Source organism: Miniopterus schreibersii (genome assembly GCF_964146895.1).
Source record: "Miniopterus schreibersii genome assembly, chromosome: 5".
NCBI classification, from domain to species: Eukaryota; Metazoa; Chordata; class Mammalia; order Chiroptera; family Miniopteridae; genus Miniopterus; species Miniopterus schreibersii.
Genome location: NC_138106.1, coordinates 64509541 through 64531287, shown reverse-complemented (window position 1 = coordinate 64531287; position 21747 = coordinate 64509541). Strand labels below are relative to the sequence as shown.

The 21747-nt window shown below is 42.6% G+C and overlaps 2 protein-coding genes and 1 long non-coding RNA gene across 9 annotated transcripts in view; 1 reads left to right on the top strand and 2 right to left on the bottom strand.

Annotated features, from left to right (window-relative positions):
- Positions 1–4952, bottom strand: part of CMSS1 (cms1 ribosomal small subunit homolog) — a 340238-nt gene extending 335286 nt beyond the window's left edge. For 2 of the 5 annotated variants that reach the window (XM_081139359.1, XM_081139360.1), the window contains exon 1: positions 4755–4952. Coding sequence is in view for 2 of the 5 variants with exons in the window: in XM_081139361.1 (XP_080995487.1) it covers positions 4755–4818 (64 nt within the window). In the remaining 3 variants the exon portion in view is untranslated. The remainder of the gene's footprint in view (positions 1–4754) is intronic. The other 3 variants (XM_081139362.1, XM_081139361.1, XM_081139363.1) reach the window with 3 other exon arrangements.
- A 94-nt stretch (positions 4953–5046) lies between these two features.
- Positions 5047–21747, top strand: part of LOC308558138 — a 62190-nt gene continuing 45489 nt past the window's right edge. The window contains exons 1-3 of one of the 2 annotated variants that reach the window (XR_013998963.1): positions 5047–5651; positions 7703–7817; positions 19638–19719. This is a non-coding gene — a long non-coding RNA (uncharacterized lncRNA). Of the gene's footprint in view, positions 5652–7702; positions 7818–19637; positions 19720–21747 lie in introns of those variants that run through there. The other variant, XR_013998962.1, reaches the window with a different exon arrangement.
- Positions 17594–21747, bottom strand: part of COL8A1 (collagen type VIII alpha 1 chain) — a 149657-nt gene continuing 145503 nt past the window's right edge. The window contains exon 4 of one of the 2 annotated variants that reach the window (XM_081139357.1): positions 17594–21516. In XM_081139357.1, the coding sequence (XP_080995483.1) occupies positions 19607–21516 (1910 nt within the window). In that variant the 3' untranslated portion in view covers positions 17594–19606. The remainder of the gene's footprint in view (positions 21517–21747) is intronic. The other variant, XM_081139358.1, reaches the window with a different exon arrangement.

Genomic DNA, 21747 nt, shown 5'->3' with positions numbered 1-21747 from the left:
TGGGTCAGGCCTCAACTACTGAGCCATGACAGACGGGCTCCAACGTAGTTTTGAAGGAGAAAAGCAGCATCTGCCAATTCTGCCAAATGCCGAGGCAGGATTTTTGTTGTTATTGATAATCCTCACCCAAGGATATTTTTTCATAGCTTTTTAGAGAGTGGAAGGGGGGAGGGGGAGAGAGAGGGAGAGGGAGAGAGGAGAGGGAGAAGGGGAGACAGAGGGAGGGGGCATTGATGTGAGACAGACACATGGATTGGTTGCCTCCAGCATGCCCCCGACGAGGGCCAGGGAATCAAACCTTTAACCTAGGTACGTGACCTTGACTGGGAATGGAACCCATGACCCTCTGGTGCACAGGCTGACGCTCTAACACTGAGCCACGCTGGCCAGGGTGAGCCTAGACAGGATTTTTTTTTTTAATTTATCTTTATTGTTGAAAGTATTACAGGTGTCCCCTTTTTTTCCCATTGACTAACAAGGAAAAAACAGTCGGTCATAAGTGCTCTGCTGATAATTATCATAATGTGATAATGTAACAGGACTGACTACTCTAGACTGGCTGACGAGGGAGTGCTTTTCTTTTGGTCATGTCTGAATGGAGGTCTTAATGTTAAAAGGCTGGCCATCTGAAATTCAGAAGGACAGTCCAGAATGGAAAAGGAACAGCTATTGCAAAAGGCTAAAACAGAATGAGCTTGGCCTACTGAGAGACAGAATAAAGGCTGGTGTGGCTGGGACAGCATAAATCAATGTACTTTAGAAGAGTAAACTTAAGGAGACTAGGGGTTAAGAAATACAAGTTTGATAACAATGATGTATATAAACAGAAGGGTTTATAAGCTGAGTCTCTTTCAATTGATAAAGGATTGTTATTTTAGAGATGAAACTCTTACTATTGATAATTAGAATAATTATCTATGAGAAATTAAATACACAGATTGGTTTTAGATTGCCTGCCTTTAATGACAGCCTCCTCATAGACCAACTGATTAACATTGGGCAAATAATTTAACTGTTTAGTACCTCAATTTCCTCATCTATAAAATGGGAATAACAATAGTTAACTACTTTATGGTGTACTTAGGAAGATTAAATAAGCTAATACATGTAAAGCAATCAAACAGTATCTGTCACATAGTAAGCACTCAACAAACTGAAGTTAGTAGTATTATCTGAAGTCTCCCACACTATACACAGAAGTTCACACTTCAGTATTTTAGTTAGATGCTTGGTAAGAGATGGCATCAAAGATTCAGAATGAGCTAGGGAAAGATTATGAAAAACCCACCGAACAGAAGTGAGGCTAAGAGTTTTGCAGACTGTTAAGACCATCCTCTTTAAAAGCTATATGTTTCTGAGTCATTCCTAAATCTGTGTCTGCAGCCCTGACCCAACCCTGGAGCTCTAGACCCAGCTGCCTACTAGACACCTGCCTTAGTAATTTAATAAGCATTTTATTGGAATAAAAAGGGGAAAATCATTGTTCTTTTCAGTTAGTGAATGATCAAGTGACAACTTCCAACTCCAGAAACACTCAATTCTGCTCCTTAAGTCACGAAATCCATTCATTGAATGACATTCTCTCAGTTTTCAGCTTTACACTGAGAGGGTCAAGCACAAGAAATCTCAGGCAGATATCTGCTCACTTTATCATTGTTTTGCAATCATGATTCTACTGCAAGTATTGTTTACTATAAATTAGTTCAAATAATTTCTTAAGGTAGGCAGGGAGTAAGAAAATAAATGAAATAAAATATTAAATGCCATTAGATGACTCCTAGGCTCTGCTGTCTGATGCAGACTGCAGTGCACAGTCCTCAACAGAAGCAACTCTCAGCTGTCTTATCCTGGGTCATGACTCCAATCACCACCAATGATGTCACCAATAGGGTGATCAGACATCCCAGGTGGACCAGGGCAGTCCCAGCAAAACTCTAATAGCACGGCCTTCCACTCTCTAAAGTGTCTAGATTGGATGAGAGATTATATGTCTACTTATGTATATGATCACCAAGAGCTCTGCAGCATATTGCATGCATGCATTCATTCATTCATTGAGCTAATATCTACCAAACACCAAGTGCCAGGCCCCATGTTGGGCTCCTGTACAATGCAGGATTCTAATACAAAGATGAGAGATCTTGAAGAGCCATATGATGTATGCAAAAAAGGTCACAGTTTAGATCAAGAGCTTCAGTAAGTCTCTTAATTACATCCCACACCTAAGAAGGCAGGAGAACAGCAAAAACATTGTACATTTCCTTAAACGTACAATAAACAGATAACTGGATACATTAGACAGGTGTTACACACAGTGTAAAAACCAAATATTTGTTGAATAAATGACTAAAATGCTCCATTTTATTGTCACCATAGGTGTGAACTGGGAACAAGTGATAAGGAAAGATGTTTATTTTTATAAGCAAGTAGCATAATACACAACAGGAATAAAAGCATCATTACAACTATCTGTCCTTTTTCTGACTTAAGGCACTATTTCTCCTTTGACCTTCAAAACAAAACATAATTTATACATTTTAGGCTGATCTTTCCCTATTAATGTAGGAAGAATCAGGAAATCTAAATTGGTTCAGCTGTGATTTCTTCTGAATTAGAAATACTACATAGATTAGTTAGGCAAGTTACCAGTAAATAATCACTCAAGTAGATATCAAGGAAGCTTATATGCTCGCTTTACTTAAAAGCAGTTAACAAAGCAAAAGCCTCTGACAAATTTAATGTTAGTGATTTTCAAAGCTTAGTCTTACAGTTATAAGGAATCTAAAAGTAAGGTGATCCTGGAGACTCCAACATATTATCCTGATGGGGATTCTGGCAATTTAGATGAAGGAGGCTGCAACACTTTAAAGTTCTACTAGATTCAATGTTTAGAACTGCTGATGGATAAAACTCCTAAAAAGATAATCCCTAAGGACTCCTCATTTTAGAGATCATGACACTGAGGCCCAAAGAAGCCATGTAGTAATAGTGGTAATATTGTGACTTAAAAAGTTAGGCACACTTGACTAATCTCTTCCCAGACCTTTTCCTTGCTGTGTGTTCCTAAGAATATTACTTTTCTGTTTTTCATCTATAAAAATGACACTTTTTAAAGATGTTATAAAAATGAAATAAATTCCTATTTATGAAAACATCTAGCACATAACTGATGCTCAATACAAGTTGATTTCTCTCCTTCCCAAGGGTAACTAACTTTAGAGACACACTGCTGGTGAGGGGAAAAAGGCAGGACTAGAGTCAATAATTAGGATCCCCTTCACCACTAGAAAAGATTTCAGTTATTTCTTAAATGGTCTCTATCCTTGAATCATACCATAAAATATAGCTTTTAACACCTGAGTTAAGGATTATTAAAGTAAATATGGGACACCGCAGCCTACAAAGAAATATGTTTGTGCCTTGAAACACAGAGATGCATTTGCTAGAAACAAAGTTGCAAAAGAATCAGGAAGTTTAATCAAGGAAGTATTACACTGGCTACTTTTTTAAAAATGACATCTGCTCAATATCATATATGTATCCCATTCATTTAGGATCATTTCTATTGGTAAAGTATTCTATATTAATCATAATATAACTAATGGAGAGAAATCTTTTATTAAATAAAATCTGTATTAAAACAAAAATGACATCTGCTGAGTTTGCATCTGAAAGCTGCCCTTGTGGAAACATGCTTTAGTAGAATTTTGTTGTTTTTAACAGATACTTTACAACTAACATTTCAACATTAATGTTTGCAGCAAATATGTACCAAGTGTCGATTTTTATGTCTGTATAGTCCCCAAGGGCCCCGGGGACTATACAGACATAAATTAGACTTTGGCTTTGTCCTAAAAAAAAAAAAAAAAAAAAAATCTCAGAAGCTAGTAGAGAACAGGCCGACTTTGAAGAAAGATAAAGAACATAATTATTAAACCTTACAGAACTTGAAAAGTTGAAGACCAGACCTATGGTGAGGAGTTACTTAATGCTATCTACTCTAGGATAAAACGTCCATGGCGCTGGAGGGGGTACACATAGCATAGTAAACACTTTGAATTCTGTGAACTGAATTCTAGTCTTGATTCTGACGCCAACAAGTTACGTGCTCTTGGCAAGTTACTTGACATCTTTAGGTCTCATGGTCCTCATTTGTAAAATGGGTTCAAACAGATGATCTCTAAGCCTCCTTTAGGCTCTAACAGTCCAAATTACATCATCATGACCATAGCAAGAAAAACTCTAGCTTACATTTGCCACGCCCATATTATGTGCCAAGCACTGTGCTAAAGTGCACCATTTATATTCTCTTCACTTAATCCCCACAACCACCTTATGAAATTGGCACTATTACTATATTTTACAGATGGGGAGGGAGGGGGCAAAACAGTATGAAGAGGGCTGGAGCTGCGATTTGCGAGAGGCAGTCTGAACCTCACCCAGGTGTCACTCTTAACCACGACACCCAAACTGGGTGTCTTCACGAGAACCGTCTCTTCCATTAAGAAATAAGGGAAAGAAAAGCAGAGCCTGGCAAAGGGTCCTTCCTGACTGGCGGGCAGACCTGAGGGAACGTCCTCCCCGTCGGTTCCACGTGTTAGTCAGTCTCAGCACCTCCTCTGCCGCGGTGCCCGCGCTCCCGCAGCTGTGCGCACCACAGCCGGACAGACCCCGCGACCGCCAGGGGCCGCCCCGGCTGCGGCGCGGGGAGGGGGTGGGGGGAGGCCCCGCACGAGGGCGGACAGAGTGGGTACCTGGGCTGCTGGCTGCTCCCGCCGGCTGGTTCTCCCACCAATCGTCTCCTAGATCGTCTGCCATCTCCACGCGGGACTCGACGCGGGCTGACCACGAGGGACAAGCTTAAGGTGGCAGAGACTCCGGCTGTCTCTTAGCCCGGGCGGGCGCAGCACTCCGGGGAGCCTCTCCTCAGACGGCGTCGCCTCCGCCCCGCAGCGATGGCGTCAGAACCGCCGTCCCGCCTCCCCGCCAGCCGCGCCCAACTCGCCGCAGTTTCCACACCGCTGCTCCAGGGCAGGATCGGCATGGAGACTCCAAATAAATCTCCACAAAAGCGCTAAGACAGGGATACGCATAAACAAACCTATGATTGTATTTTTAATATTTATTTTAAGACTTTAGGTTTTATTTTTGCTGTAAAGGTTTTGTCGAAAGTGTGAAACCAGATGCTCGGACAATTTTCCTCCCCTCAGTTTCAAAGACCCGGAGCCGCGGGACGGGAGTCGAGCACGTGGCTGTGTTTTCGTTTCTGTGTCGGGGTGTAGGCGTCCTTGGGTTTGTCCGGTTTGCTCGTGTAAAACGTGCACAGGAACTCACGACCGCGAATGTTGGGCCTTTGTTGTAGATGTGGAGACTGCTCCTTTTATACGATATGAAGAAAGAAAAAGATTGGCCCGGGAGGGCTCGCCCAGGAAAGACCCAGGTAGTCTGGAGAGTTTAGAATCGCCATCTCCCCGCCCCCTTCCTTTGTGCAACCCCCCTCGCCCCCCAGTTTTATGAAACAGGAGAAAGGAGCTCATTGCCGCCTAACTATACGTAAGAGACCCACAGTGCTTCTTGTCTCTTTCATCCTTAAGTGGCAGAGATGGGCAAGGAAAACCTGATGGGCGACCAGTGCTGGAGCCAGCTGTCAAGTAAGTGCACGATATTTCTTCGTACACAGCAGTAAAAATCATAGGGAAAAAAAAAGTATTTACGCAACGCGGCTGGATACTTGGAATACTGGTTTAAAGATTAGTAGAATACGATCGTGCCTTCCAGATGTCACCAACCAGAGTCGAGGAGATAGAACTTGTACGACTGAAGGTCTAAACTGTTGATAGGATACATCCTCGTCAATGACAAAGACTTAGAACCTTAATCTGATGAAGATAGGATTAGTCATAGGGGAACAAGCCACCCAGCTAATAGGTGGCTTATAAATGCTTTACAGATTAGCCTTGATCAGCGTGCCCTCAATGCCCTAAAAGGGAAAATAGGAGGTATAAAAGTGGCAAATGTAAAATAATCCGTAACCACCAAAATTAATGTCTTTCATGAGGAAATGTAAATGGCAGATGATTATGATGGTTAATAGATTACTGAAAAGGAGAACTGGATAAATACCAATTTGGAGGAGGAAATGCCATGACTAATAAATATATGAAGAGATGCTCTGTCCCATTATTAATCTGAGAAATAAAAAAAAAGACTACATTGAGATACGTTTTTTTTCATTCAGTAAATTGACAAAATTAAAAAGTGTGGGAATACCAAAGTCTGGAGTATATGTGCATCGATAGGAATTCTTACACATTATTGCTGTGAATGTAAATTGGTATAACCACTTGGAAAGGCGGCTTGGCAAAATCTTGTAAAGGTCAACATACACACCTTATGATCCAGCAATTTCCACCCCTAAATATATACACTTGGGAAACACTTGCATGGGTGTACCAGGAAACTATAAAAGAATGTTCACAGCAGCACTGTTAATAACAGTAAAAAAAGTGGAAACATCCCAAATGTGTTTGTACATGAAATGGATAATTAAATTATAATACAGCCATACAATTAAGCAGAATAAATCAATGAATATACATAATAACATAGATATAGTTTGGGAACAATGTTGAGTTTTAAAAAGCCAAGTACTAGATGCCATTTTATAAAGTTCAAATACAAGGAAAACTAAAAACTGTTTAGGCAAAAAAATGCATATGTGAGCAGTAGCCAGTTGCTCAGTTGTTAGAGTGTCGACCCACAGACTGAAAGGTCTCAGGTTTGATTCTGGTCAAGGGCACCTACCTCGGCTGCAGGATCAATCCCAGCAGGGTTGGGGCACCTTCAGGAGGTAGGGGGAGGGCAACCAACCAATCCATGTATCTCTCTCACATCGATGTATCCCTCCCCCCTCTGAAAAGCAATGGAAAAAATATCCTCCGGTGAGGATTAAAAAAAAAAATTTTTTTTAATGCACCAAACCTGAGTGTGAGTGCCTCTTTAAATGTGCTGGGGGTGCCTGCTTGCTTCACCCTAGTCCTGGGGTGAACTACATTGATTCAGGGAATCTGAACTGCTACATTAATTTCCTGCTAGAGTGGGGCATTCAAGGGACAGGTGATAGAGTCCTGGCCCAAATCTGTTTCACTGTGGCTCCAGTGGATAATTGAGATGGCTATACTTTGCAGGTGGTAGAACCATCACATTGACCCTCTGGCCTATGAAGTAGGAACCATTAGGTTAGGAAGGCCAAGTGGAAGCCCCTAAATCTGCCTCTCCCACCCTACTCCATTGCAGAGATAGTAAGTCAGAAGCACTATCTCACTCCAGTGGAACTGCAGAGGTTAATGACAACTCAAAGGACTTAGAGGCTGCAGGGTGTTCGGTTTGCCAGTATGGTCCTTCCTAAATAAGATAGACCATGGCAAATGATGGTGGGCTACTATAAACTTAATCAGATGATATCTTCGATCATAGAGGCTGTAGCAGGTGTTGTATCTTTGGGTGAATCAATCAACACAGCCTCTAGCACTTGCTATGTGATTTTGATCTTGCAAATGTGTACTACTCATACTCAATTCCTGTTAGGAAAGATCAAAGCACTTTTCATTCACTTGGGAAGGTTGAGTTCATGTTCACCCAAAGCTGTGAATGCTTTCCTACGAACACTCTCAGGGCTGGTTAACTCTTTGTCTTAATATAGTTCAAAAGGACTTCATTGGACTCTTCTTCAAAACATTGTATTGATTCGTTGCATTGATGACAAAGTGTTAAATGGATCTGGGGAGCAGGAAACAGATGCCTTAGCATGCCAGAGGGTGAGTGATAAATTACAAATGTTCAGGGGCCTGCAATGTTGATCACATTTTTTGGAGTCTGCATATCTGAGGCATGCCTGGTTATTCCCTTCAAGGTAAAGGAAAAGTTATTGAATCTTTCATCTCCCACCACTAAGAAAAAGAAACAGTATTTGTTGCACCTCTTTGGATTGTACAGATAGCCTGTGCCACATTAGAAATACTTCCCTAACCCATTTATCAAGTGAGCTGAAAGGCTGCCAGTTTTGAGTAGAGTCAAGAGAAGGTAGGGCATGGTGGCATGTCCAGACCATGATACAAGCTGCTTTTCTACTTAGTTCATGATGATGTGATAGCCCCCAAGGTGCTAGGTGATAGATAATGATGCTGTGTGGAATCTAGCAGAACCTAAAAGGAGAATCACAGCACAGACTCCTAGGATTCTAGAGTAAGGCCATGCCTTCTGCAGCCAAACCATTCAGAAAGCACCTATTGTCATGATACTGCCCTCCAGTAGAAACTGAGCTTTTGACAATGGAACCTCAAATGGTTATGTGACCAGAACTGCCCTTCTGGGCCTGGGTTTTGTAAGGTCAGGTGTGCACAGCACAAATCCCTTAACAGAAACGGTATATACATGAGGTCACATTTAAGCAGGTCCAGAAGTCATAAGTTACATGTACAGCTGGCCCAGATATCCATGTCTGTTGTATCCCTCAGCTCACACCTATGATCAAATAAAGTGTTGCCTATGACCAGCTGGTGATGGAGGAAAATATTGAAGATGGGTTCAGGCTTGGTATGTTGGTGGTGCTGAAAATGGCCTGCTGCTGCACTACAGTCCCCCTCAGGGGGTGGCCCTACAGTACAGGGGTGAGGAGAATCGTAGTGGCCAGAGCTTCAAGATGTACATTTAGTCATCACCTTTGAATGGAGAGAGAAATATTCTAAAATAAGGATAAACATAGTCTTGAGCAATAGTGAATGATGTACTGAGTGGATTAAGGGCCTGTAAGACAATATTTGAAGTTCACTAGCAAAGAGATTTGGGAAGAGGCATGTGGAGGGACCTGAGGGAGTGGCAAAAGTGTGTGGATCTTGTGTCCCATGTCTAGGTCCACCAGGTTTAGTATCCAGCAGACAAGACACTGAACAACCAGGCAGACATAAGGCAGATGGTATTTTCCAAAGATTGCCACCCATGTATTCCATCCTGCATACTTTTCTTACAATGTGACCTTGTCATTTCTCCCATTGAATAGTGAGGTCTGCATTCCTTCTCTTTGAACCTGGGCAAGCCTTTATCAACTAATAGAATACCGTAGAATGGATGTTCTGTGAATTCTGAGACTAGGTCTTTAAAATTCAATGCATTTCCACCTTGTTACCTTGGGGTGCTCACATGGACCCAGGAATCATGCTGGGAGGAATCCCAAAGTAGCCAACATGGAGAAATGACATGGAAAGAACATATGTAGGTATTCCAGCCCACAGCCCAGCAGAGGTCTTTACTGGCAACCAACATCAACAGCTAGGCCTGTAAGTGAAGATGCCTCCAGATTACTCTAGGCCCCAGCTGTTGATTCACCCCCAACTGTGGTCCCAGATATCATGGAGTAGAGAGAAACTGTCTCCACTATGTTCTCTCCGAATTCCTGACCCACTGATTTCATGTTAAGAAAAAAACTGCGGGGGGTAAGGGTGAGTGGAGGGGGGTAAGGGGGAGCATCTGTAAAACTTTCAACAATAAAGATAATTTTTTTAAATTTTTATCTTTTAAATTTATCTTTATTGTTGAAAGTATTACAGATGTCCCCTTTTTTTCCCCATTGACCCCTCCACCCCACACCCACTCCCCTCCCCAGGCCTTCCCCACACTATTGTCTGTGTCCATGGGTTATGCATTTGTGCATATAAATTCTTTGGTTAATCTCTCCCCACCCACTCACCCACCTCACTCCACTTTCCCTCAGAGATTCTTCAGTCTGTTCCATGCTTCTATATCACTGAATCTATTTTGTTCATCAGTTTATTATGTTCTTTAGATTTTAAAAAAGGGGGCAAAAAAGAAACCTGCTTGTGGAACTGCTGTTTCTCCTCTGGCCATGAGAGGGAGCACCTTTTCCTTGGGGACGAGCCAGTTGCTGAAACCATGCTCAAGTCCCTTCTCCTAACTAAGGCTGGGTAGCCTGCCTAGAGAGGCAATGCATTTTTCCTCTCTCTCCACAGGGCCTGGTGAGGTCAGGAGGCTGCAGTAAAACTTACATTTGTTTATCTCATATCTTGAGTATGTATGGGCTCAGTAAAGATCCCTTTATTTAGAGAAAGAAAAACCTGATCTTTAACTTTGCCTTTGGCACCGGAAATTGGCATGCAGATTGCATGCTTATGCTTAAAGAGAGGAAACTCATTCTAGTGTGCAATTTGGAGTTAGGGGGTGAAGGTGGATTGTCTGGCAGGCAGATCGTAAGGTTCCTAGAAGGTAACATCCACTGAAGTGGAGGAGGTGTGGTAAGAGGCAGTCCCCATAGGGATCTGCAGAGCTTCCCTGGGGGAGGCTGGGACTTGTGGTTTGTGACCCACTGCAGTGGTGTTGCTTAGACTCTTTATCCATTTGGAAAACATTGTGATGAACTTGGAGGTAAAGGAGGCTGCTGGAGGTCATTTCTAATAACCTACATCATGGGTTATTCCTATTAACAGGTGGTTTTTCCCTATAGTGCTTTATTTTTTAAATTGTGGTAAAACACACATAACATTTATCATCTTAACCATTTTATAACTGTACAGGTCAGTGGCATTAAATACATTCACCATCACCACCACCCATGTCCAGAATTCTTTTTATCTTGCAAAATTGAAACTCTATACCTATTAAGCAGTAATTCTCTATTCCTATCTCTCCCTAGCCCCTGGCAACCACTCTTCTACTTTCTACCTGTGGATTGAACTAGTATAGGTACCTCAATAAGTGGAATCATATAATATTTGTTCTTTTGTAATTGGCTTATTTCTCTCAGCATTATACCATCCAGGTTAATCCATGTTATAGCATGTGTCAGAATTTCCTTTTTTAAGGCTGAATAATATTCCATTGCATGTATGCACCACATTTCGTTCACACACTCGTCTATTGATGGACATCTGGGTTGCTTCTGCTTCTTAGATACTGTGAATAATGCTGCTATGAACATTGAAGGGCAAGTTTCTGTTTGTGTCCCTGCTTTCGAGTCATTTGGGTATTTACCCAGAAATGGAAATGCTATATAATTTGGTAATTCTATTTTTAATTTTTTGAGGAACCACCATACTGTTTTCATAACAGCTGTGCAATTTTACATTCCCACCAGCAGTGCACAAGGGTTCCAATTTGCCCACATCCTTGCTAATACTTATTTTCTGTGTGTTTTTTTTTTCTTAAATAGTAGCCATCCTAACAGGTGTGAGGTGGTCCCTTTAGTTTTTAAAGCCATACATATCTGCCCTCGTATGTCCTAATGGATGGGGATGTCACCAGCACACGCATCAATAGGTCTTCTGGTAGCAAGCTCTTCTGATCATCTCTGGTAAGGACAATACATAAGACAAAACTGAGAAACTGGTCATCACTTTCCCTTTTGAGGCAAGCGAATGTTCTGAGCCCTCACTGACAGTTGTTTGCTTCTCAGAAAGCTGAGAACTTTTCCCTCCTGGCTTGAAGCAATATGATGTAATAGCTCAGAGTGTGGATCTTAAGCCAGATACTGGGGTTAAAATCCTGGAATTGTCATTGAGTAAGTCTTGGACAAGTTACTATGCTTCAGTTTCTTCAGCTGTAAAATGGAGCTAATAATAGAGTTATGGGGAGTTACTAAGGGGACACATAAAAACACCTAAAGCAGTTTCTGGTATAGAGTTGGCGTTCAGCAAATGGTAGCAGTTGTTACCCCTCCGTACCACACCAGACTACATCATCCGACCCTTCCAACTACTGTAGAAGGTAGTTACTATCATCACTTACTATTTTATAGGTGCAAAAGCTGAAGTTTAGAGAGGTTAGGTAATCAACTCCAGATGACATAGCTGGTAGATAGAGGAGCTGAGATTTGTTCTCTGTGTCTCACCCCAGAGCCCTCTCCTAACATGTTCTGTGTTGGTGACCCTGGTTTGGCAGAACAAATAACAAGGACAGCATTGTGTTTGGTGAGGAAAGACGGCTATTATTAGTAGTAGGAAAATGGAGACTGGTCAACGTTCCATTAGTTTTCCCCATTGTGTCTCTCATCCCAAGAATGAAGAGCAGATGTGAACATGGCTGCCAGCCACTCAGATGAGAACTGACTTGGTCATGCTCATTGCAAAATTAACATTTAGGTCTTGGTGGATTTAACAAGGCACATGAAATGTATGTCTTCACGGGATTCCCAAGCTGTAATTTAGAGGTGTTTTTTATTCTAATGAAAATCTATTTTTTTACTTGCAGTAAGATAGCAAAGAAAAAAATCTCTGGAATGGTTCTGGATGCCTCAAAGGAAAATTTGATTAGATGGTCCTGTGTTTTAGTAACACACAAGAGAAACTTCTGAGTTACTTGTTTAAAACGGATGAGGTGCCCCACTTTTGATTTAAATTCCATTACACTTCTCTCCAGGAATTAGCAAAAACATTTCTAATACTAAAAATTATTAACTACTATTTGACACCAGGAAGAATAACTTGTTGGATGATAAAATTTATCCTGACACAAATATTGGTTTTGAAAATGAAAGGAAGCATCAGAAATCCTGTGTAACTCTTTGTAGAAAGAAAGGTAACCCCAAGGCTTATTCCCTAGATATTTTTCTTCACGATATAGAATGAGCATAAACATTTTCACTTTTAAAGTCACAAGGACCATTAAGGAGAAAAGCTTTTCTGAATTATAGTAAAACACGATTGGTGCACACTCTGTGCTAGTCCTGTATATTTGGAATTAATTGTAATTTCATATGGATTAGGGTGACATTTACCTTTGCTATATGTATGATGAAATGATTTGTTAAATAAATTCATGCAGTAAGTAAAGGAGGAGATTTTAAAGCAATTTAATAATTTTTGTCTGCAAATAGTGCTACTAATTTCCAGCCAGTCCCTTTTCTCCCTCTTATGACAGAGATCACCAGATCTCTCTTGAGACTCAGGGCTCCACCTGTCATCTACCAAATGTTCATCTGGAGCACAGGTATCTTCTGCCATCAGGCCAAATCCCACCAGACTCTAAATAAGCTGAGTGTCTTCTCCTTTCCCTGCCTGAAGGGGGCCTGCTGGTGGACTCCACCTCTCTGGCAGTGGCACTGTCCCTGTCTTCCAAGTGTATCAATGTGAGGAAACCACCTTTGGGATAAAGGCCGTCCATCCTGGGATTGTCCCCAAGTTCAGTTCGGTCTTGCAGCTGTCTTTTCAGTCTTCCATTCTTCATTCCATTTCCTAGCCCTTGAAATAGCTCCACTGTTTTGCAGTCCTTACACCCTGATACCTGGCCTGACATCTGGCTTGTACTCTTGAGGCTTGGTTAGGACCATTCACCATTAGCCCCTCATCCCATTCTTGGGGTGGAGCCATTCAGATCTCTCCTGCTTTGCTACCTATATCTTACCTCCTTCAAAAACTAATCAAAATAATTTTTCTAAAATACTTCTTATCATTTTCCTAATTAAGGACCTTAATTAGGACCTTAATTAAGGACCTTTCCTCTCTCTGAAATCAATAAAGATATAAAAAAATAGTTTATTAAAAATAAAATTATTAGTGACTTGCAAATAAATTTTTAATATGTCTTCTTATGGCATATTACATAAAGTATAAATATCTTTTTCCTAGATGTAAAGCCCTGCATCATGTGACTGTCCTTTGGGTATTAAATCAGTAGATCAGCTTCCTTTACTAGTTCTTGAGTAGATCAGAGGATCAAGTTAGGCCGTTTTCCTTGTCTCAGCAGCCCTTCCATCCACCCCCACCCCAGCGCGCACGTGCGCGCGCGCACACACACACACACACACACACACACACACACACTTCCCTCCTGTCTGTCTTTAGAGGAGGAGAGGCTGTTCCACTTGGGGTGCCCTGTGTTCTATCTATCTAAATTCTATGAAATTAAAGATAATATCTTTAAAAATCATCTTCTCCAGAAATCTGACAAACACTCTCAGTCATATGGTCCAAGTCAACATGGACTGATAAGTCATGATGACAGTATGCATCCTTGATATGAAGTGATAAGGAATGGCCACCTCTGTGATCTTCTCCTCTCCCCCCAAAATCTATAACCCCAGTCTAACCATGAGATAACCATCAGACAAATTTCTAGTAAAAGAAATTTTTTTGAAACACCTCATCAGTGATCCTTAAAACTATCAAGTTCTCCAAAACAATGAAAATCTGAGAAAGTTTTATAGCCAAGAGGAGCCTAAAGAGAAATTATGACTAAATACAATGCATTCTGTAAAGCAGATGTTAAGAATAGGGAAAACTGGTGCAGGTTTATGGAAAACCTGTAATATTTTTGCAATATTTTTGTAAATATAAAACTGTTCAAAATTAGTTTATTAGCCCAGCCAGACATGGCTCAGCGGTTGAGCATCGACCTAGGATCCAGTTGATCGGGGTTCGGTTCCTGGTTAGGGCACATGCCTGGGTTGCAGGCTGCAGCTGATCAATGACTCTCATCATTGATGTTTCTATCTCTCTCTCCCTCTCCTTTCCTCTCTCTGAAATCAATAAAGATATAAAAAAATAGTTTATTAAAAATAAAATTATTAGTGACTTGCAAATAAATTTTTTTAAAAAATTAAAATCATCTCCAAAAAACTGAGATTGAGTTTCATCCCACAGTGAGCTTCTAAATAATCTTGAAATATATCATCTTCTGTATCATCTTGGGATCCAAGAGCTGGAGTGAGTCACACCTCACATCGAGTTTGGTACTCCCTCCCACAACAGCCTTGAGGGATTCATTCTTCCCTCAAACCTGGTACTGGACTAGGGCTCTGTGATGGGCTGTGGATGCAAAGATCAAACAAAGTGCCTATTCTCAAGAAGCTTACACTCCAATAGGGGAGTAAGACACAGTTTATTACTAAGCAGGAAAGAAGAAGGGACAGAAGACTGTACAAGGTGCCACAGGGGAGAAAGCGACTAAACGGAGCAACAGGGAAGAGGAGTGATGCTTGCCCTGTGTCCTGAGGGTGAGCAGGAATTATGCAGCAGACAAGCCAGAGAAAGCGCCCAGGAAGGGAGCCGCACAGAATGGTCTTTCTTTTTCTGAATTTCTCTAGCATGTGTGCATCAGTTGGCATCATACCACCCTGCACTTGTTTGTACATCACCTGGAAATCAATGTCTTGTTTAACAAACATCTTCACATCCTCCAAACAGAAGATTTTTTTTTAAGAAGGGTCATGTTTTCTGTTGCGTTTGTATCCCTCGCATTGCTTTAGTAATGTCAAACACAAAGTAGGGGCTACTTTTTGTTTCGTTTTAATGTAATGGGTTACTATAGTCTCATTGTAATGATGGATTTGCCCTGCTCGTCCAGCATTCTGAATTCCAACCTTTCATTTCTTGCTGCCTCTGTCTCATGTATCTATCCTTCATTTACTTCTGTGACCACCAACACTGCGTGCACACAAGATGACTGGTCCATATTATGAAAGAGTCTTTGGCTACAGAATGAAATAGAACTAATTGGGCTATATGGACTTGGAAGCTGTGGTCTTGAGCTTCCAGACTGATGGTTTAAACAAGTGAGTTAACCAGCCACAGGTCGGTGCTACATACTTGCTTGTTGAATGATTTGAATAATCCCTTTATAGTATTTTAGACATCATAAGTTACGGTCATTCTGAGCTTGACAAGTCATCACAAAACAATTCTTACTTATCAGTGATACTTAAGACCATTAGGATCTTGAAACCGGCCTGCTTCTGCTCTGTAGCAACACCCACCACCATCTCCCCTCAAGGTATTTGGCTCTAGTGTGGCAAAGTGAAACAGGATAGAGTATTTGAAGATTGTGGGAGAAGAGAGGTCTGTGGCAGTTTTTTCTTTTATGGTAGATGTGACAGACACAGCAGCTAATTTCTCCCAATATCTGTCCTCCCTTCTTCCGTATTAGTAGAACTCTTGATTTCTAGCTGGGCATGTGGTAACTCTCAATTAATATTCAGTTTCCCACACTCCCTTGCAACTTGTGGCAATATGACTAAATTCAAACAATGGGATGTGGGAGGAAGTGATCTAAACAACTGCTGGGTGGAGTCCTTTAAGGGAACATGCTCTCTCCTTCCTAATAGTTTTTTCACCTTCCTACTGGCTGGGGTGTGGCTGTGAAGGTTAGTTAGCCTGCACCTTGGAGATGAGGGCAACTCCTTTGGGGTGGAAGAACAAGATACAGTAGCCTTCCCTTATCTGTGGGGGTATGTTCCAAAACCCCCAGTGGACGCCTGAAACTGCAGATAGTACCGAACACTGTATATGTAATGTTTTTTCCTATACATACCTACCTATGATAAAGTTTAATTTATCAATTAGGCACAGAAAGAGATTAACAACAATAACTACTCATAAAATAGAACAATTCTAAAAATATACTGTAATAAAAGTTGTGTGAATATGGTCACTCTGATAACCAAACTGATAATGGAGATGGCTAATAAGTGACTAATGGATGGGTAGTGTATACAGCACGGATCCTCTGGACAAAGGGATGATTTACCCCCCCAGGTGGGACAGAATAGAATGGTGTGAAATTTCATCACACTACTCAGAATGGCACGCAATTTAAACCCTATGAATTGTTTATTTCTGGAATTTTCTATTTGATTTTTTTGGACCACAGTTGACCACAGGTAACTGAAAACATGGAAAGAGAAACTGTGGATAAGGGGGGACTACTATAGAAGGAACCTAAGGCCCTGACCGGAGCTACCACATGAGTCCGAGGCTGCTTATGCTCAGAGCTGTTATGTCAGAGAGAAATAAGCAATGATTGTTTTGGGTCTCTGTTTCAGCAGCTAATTAATACATTGGGGGATAAAAACATTATGAGGTTCAAACAGTGTCAGCTGATATGAACAAGATGAGAAACATACTTTTAAAGATATTTAATAAGATTTTTTTTCAAATCAGTACAAAAATTTAAATACAAAAATGATTTGCTATTGACAAGTCTCAAATCTATCATGAAAACTCGAAAAAGTTAGCAGTCTGTTCACTGCACATGATATTCTGTAAAATATTTGAGAACAGTCACCCACTGCAAACATTTCTTTCCCCTTATGGGATGTCATACTGCTTAAAACTCTGTATTTAAATAACAGTAATGCCAGTTGTTTCCTTTATTACATGGAAAAGTTCTAGTTAGTTTTGAATTGAATAGGGATTGTAGTACTATCCCTAGACTTTAGAATTTGTGGTTATTTCTTCTGGTTTTACACTAATGTGTTAACATGATGTGCAATACTCAAAAGAGAAACATAGATACATAGATAATTATTTAAAACTCTTTTTTTTTAAATTAAATGGAGTAATTCATTTGCTCTGAGATTAGCACCATTGTAGAATACACAGTATCTGGCATAGATTTTGCTCCTGCAAGATCTAAAAGTTAGAAGCATATGCCCGATTATATACACACACACACACACACACGCGCGCGCGCACACACACACACACACACACACACACACACACATATATATATAGGCAATTGAGTAACAACCAATAAATAAGTTGGAAGGTATTTTGAAAAGTGAAATTTGGTTTTAACTAAATAGGTACTTTCTCTCTTGGTGGAAATAAAAAGCCCATACATGTACAGATAAATACAGTTTTACAAATCAGCTGATCTGACTTGCTTCCAAGCCATTTCAATGCAGCTGTTCAGCAGAAGGAGCCCAATGGACCCACATTGCCCCCATAGTCATCATGCCAAGACCAGCATCCTCAAGACCAACCCAAAGGATATTGGGCCACATAAATGCTGTCTGCTTTGAAAATAAATTTTGTCATACAATTAGCAGTGAATAAGAAACCCTGTGATGATGAACTCATTTCTCTTTTTAAGAAATTGAGAAGAAATGGTGCTCATATACTATAAAAGGGAAAAGATAGATAATAGATTGAGAATTTTCTTCATAGTTAAAATGATTCAGATTTGACATAGACACATTTTTATGTGTATTTATACCGTATTTATTTGTGTCATTTCCCACCTGTAACTATCCCCTTAACTCCTCGTTCTTAATTTAGAAGGAAAGATACAAGATACCACCACCGTAACCCCACATTATTTCCCCCCGTGGCTTAGTGACAGCAGTAGACTCATAGCTGAGTTGAAATGCTTTGTCTGTGTTTTGATACCAGATTTGAATGCTAAAAAGCAGTTAGTATGTACCTAAGTGAAAACCTGGAACAATATTTATTTTTCCCTTTAAACTTTTATTGACTCTTGCCTTGTGCTGAGTGTGGGGTGACATGAAAAGCATGAGCTATCACTGCCCGTTGACATTCCAGAAGTTCTTCCACAAATTGCTTCTAGAAAAACAGTTCTTTTCCTATAATTTTAGTACCTACCCCAGGAAGTAGTACATTAACTTTTAAATTTAAAGCTTCAGAAATTTTTTTTTCAAAAAGATTATTTTCCTATGTAATTCTGAAAATCTGCCCTCCCTCCCAAATAAAAGGATGGCTTGGATGTTTGGAAATTGACTTTGAAACATCAGATGACACACTGATTTGCATGCGTACTATACAGAGAAATTTCTTTGAAATCCAGCAGCTACTAAAAAATATTGATATCCCTTTTATTTGTGTGTGGAGGCAAAGGAGGGTTTTTTTTTATATGTATGTAAGTAGAGTTAATAACTGCTATTAATAATAAGCATTCCACAAAACTGAAAAGTTACGGGAGGAGAGGGTTATTTTTTTTCCTTATGACTTCCAGGTGTTTGTATTAGTTGGGTCATAGTGAAAATCACACAGAGGGAAGAAAAAGGAGAAGTGAAGCAGTAAAAAAAATAAACACCAAAAGAACCCTTGAGAAATAAATGAGTTATTTACTGCTCATGTCTCCCAGCTGGTCGTTAGCTGCTTGTGGGGCACTGTCTTATGTCCCACGGAAGTGTCTCACCCAGTGGGAGGCACGGAGAAGGCACTGAGTAGATACACAATGGCTGACTGGTTCTTCTAGACACTAGACACACAATTCTGAGTAGGACTTCTGAGGCTAAAGTACACACCCTCTGACAGGAGAGAAACAGCCCTTGCAGCTAAAGCCCTACCATAGCCCCGTCCCCTCCCACCAGCTCAGGACTCCTCCCCCCTCTCCCATGGCCAAATATGTGCACAAATACAGAGGGAATTATGCAAGTAAATACGGTATGTAATTGTTAGCACTGACCTTTCTTTAAGCCATAGTTATAAATATTTAAAAGTAAACAATATGAGTGACTTTCATTCGCTATGATCTTTCATACTGAAATATTCTGACTGGTATTCTGCAGGGCATCATGGAAGCACATAACATCCAACAGCTAATAGGATTCCAGTGGGTACAACACAAGTGTCAGCACTCGATACACAAATCTGTCCCATCGCTCTCTGTCACCAGATGCTGCGCAGAGCATCAAACACGCATCTTAGCTTTTATTTGTACATGATGTTTCAAATTTTCACTTAAATATAACTTTCCAACTATATAAATGTTTTGAAGCAGTTACGGTTTTCATTTGGATTTTCTGGTGCATCACTTTCTTTTCTTCTATTAAATCTCTCTCCACTTCTTTTCTTTTTTACATGGGATACAATAAATACCCTGAAAAGGAGGAGTGGACGTACTGCCCGGCGTAGAGCCCCGCGGCCTGTTCTGAGGGCATCTGCAGGAACACGCGGTCCCCGGGCCTGAGCAGCAGCACCGCGCTGCCCGACGCCTGGTCCAGGAAGCCCTTCTTGTACTCGTCGTACGTGTACATCACGGGCTCGTTGTTCTTGAACAGAGCAACCCACACGTTGCCCCCCTTGCAGTGAACGTGGTAGGCAAAGTAGTAGACGCCTGGGACTTCGCAGGTGAAGATGCCCGTCTGCGGGTTGTAGTTCTGTCTGCCGTTGTAGAGCAGTTTGTCAAACTTCACCGGGGCCCCCACGGGCGGGAAAGGTGCGGTCAGCTCGGCGGTAAACGCAGGCATCTCGTAGGCTGGCCCCCCGTTCTTGCCTTTCTTACCCCCATAGGCATGGGGGGGTTTCACGCCATCAATTCCCAGCCCCATATCTGGCAGGTATTCTCCATGGGGAGGTGGTGTAGGGGGCATCACAGCTGGGGGGCCTGGGGGGCCGGGAGGGCCTGGGGGCCCTGGAAGGCCAGGCTGGCCTTGAGGACCCAGGGCACCGGGCTTTCCCGGGGGGCCATGAAGTCCTGCTACTCCGGGCTTCCCTACTCCAGGGAACCCAGGGGGCCCTGGGAGGCCAGGTTCCCCTTTGGGGCCAGGAATTCCAGGTGGTCCAATAGGGCCACTAGGGCCTGCAATACCGGGGATGCCTGGGGGGCCCTGTAAACCCTGATCCCCTGGGATTCCTGGTTCTCCCTTTGGTCCAAGCAGTCCTGGAGCACCGGGGAGCCCTGGCAACCCTTTATGCCCAGCTTCCCCCTTGGGCCCTATGGGACCTGGCAAACCTCTTATACCAGGGGGACCCACTTCACCAAGGAAACCTGGCTTTCCTGGGAAGCCTTGAAGCCCTGGCTCACCCTTGGGACCTGGTGGCCCCTGTGGTCCTACAACCCCACCTTCTCCTTTGGGTCCAGGAAAACCAATAGCACCTGGAGGGCCCATAGGACCTGGGATTCCAGGCAGGCCTGGCTCTCCTGGGGGACCCCCCAGTCCAGGGGCACCTATTGGTCCTTTCTCCCCTCTTGGTCCCAGAGCCCCAGGAACACCCCCTATGCCCTTGTCGCCTTTGGGTCCTGGAAAGCCTGGTTTCCCGATACCTGGCAGGCCTGGCGGTCCTGGCAGCCCTGGCAGTCCTTGCTCCCCTTTGCCACCTGGAAATCCTGGCTGGCCAGGGATCCCATCCTGGCCTGGTTTTCCAACTCCAGGCATCCCGGGAGGTCCTTGAACCCCTGGTATCCCAATAGGGCCCTGTGGCCCAGGTTCACCTGGAGGACCTGGCTTTCCCAGGGGGCCCTGGGGCCCAGGGAAGCCCGTCACTCCTGGTTTGCCCACTCCTGGAAGCCCGACAGGGCCTGGGGGGCCATTCATCCCTGGAGGACCCTTCAGGCCGGGCAGACCTGGCATCCCGAAGCCCTTCTCTCCTTTAGGGCCCTGAAGGCCTGGAGGTCCTGGTGGTCCTTTGAGTCCTCTCTCACCCTTTGGACCTGGTTGCCCTGGTAACCCAGGTCCACCTGGCTTCCCAATACCAGGAAGTCCGTGAGGCCCTGGAGGTCCTTGTGGTCCTGGGATCCCCTTGGGCCCCATCTCCCCTTTGGGTCCAATTTCACCTTTTGCCCCTGGCATTCCCATGGCTCCTGGCTTTCCTGGCATTCCAGGCATACCTGGCTTTCCAATTCCTGGATATCCCTGTGGCCCTGGTTTTCCTTTGATTCCAGGTATCCCATGACCTGGTAAACCGGGGGGCCCAGGTGGTCCTCTTGGGCCAGGCTCTCCACGAGGACCTTGTTCCCCTCGTAAACTGGCTACCGGTACTTCTACTGGAAAAGAGAAGAGAGAGGAAGAGGGAGAGAGGGAGGGGAAGACAGAGAGTGATTGATATTGGTTATCCTTCACTGTAAGGAAGTCATGACAATGATTAATTAGTTCTGGCATGTCTGCCTGTTACTTATTGGAAGACGGAATCTTGCACTCATCTTCCAGGACTGTCAGTTATCAGGATCTGAAGGATAATCAGGATGATAATGTCTTTGGCATATTCGAGAAAGTGT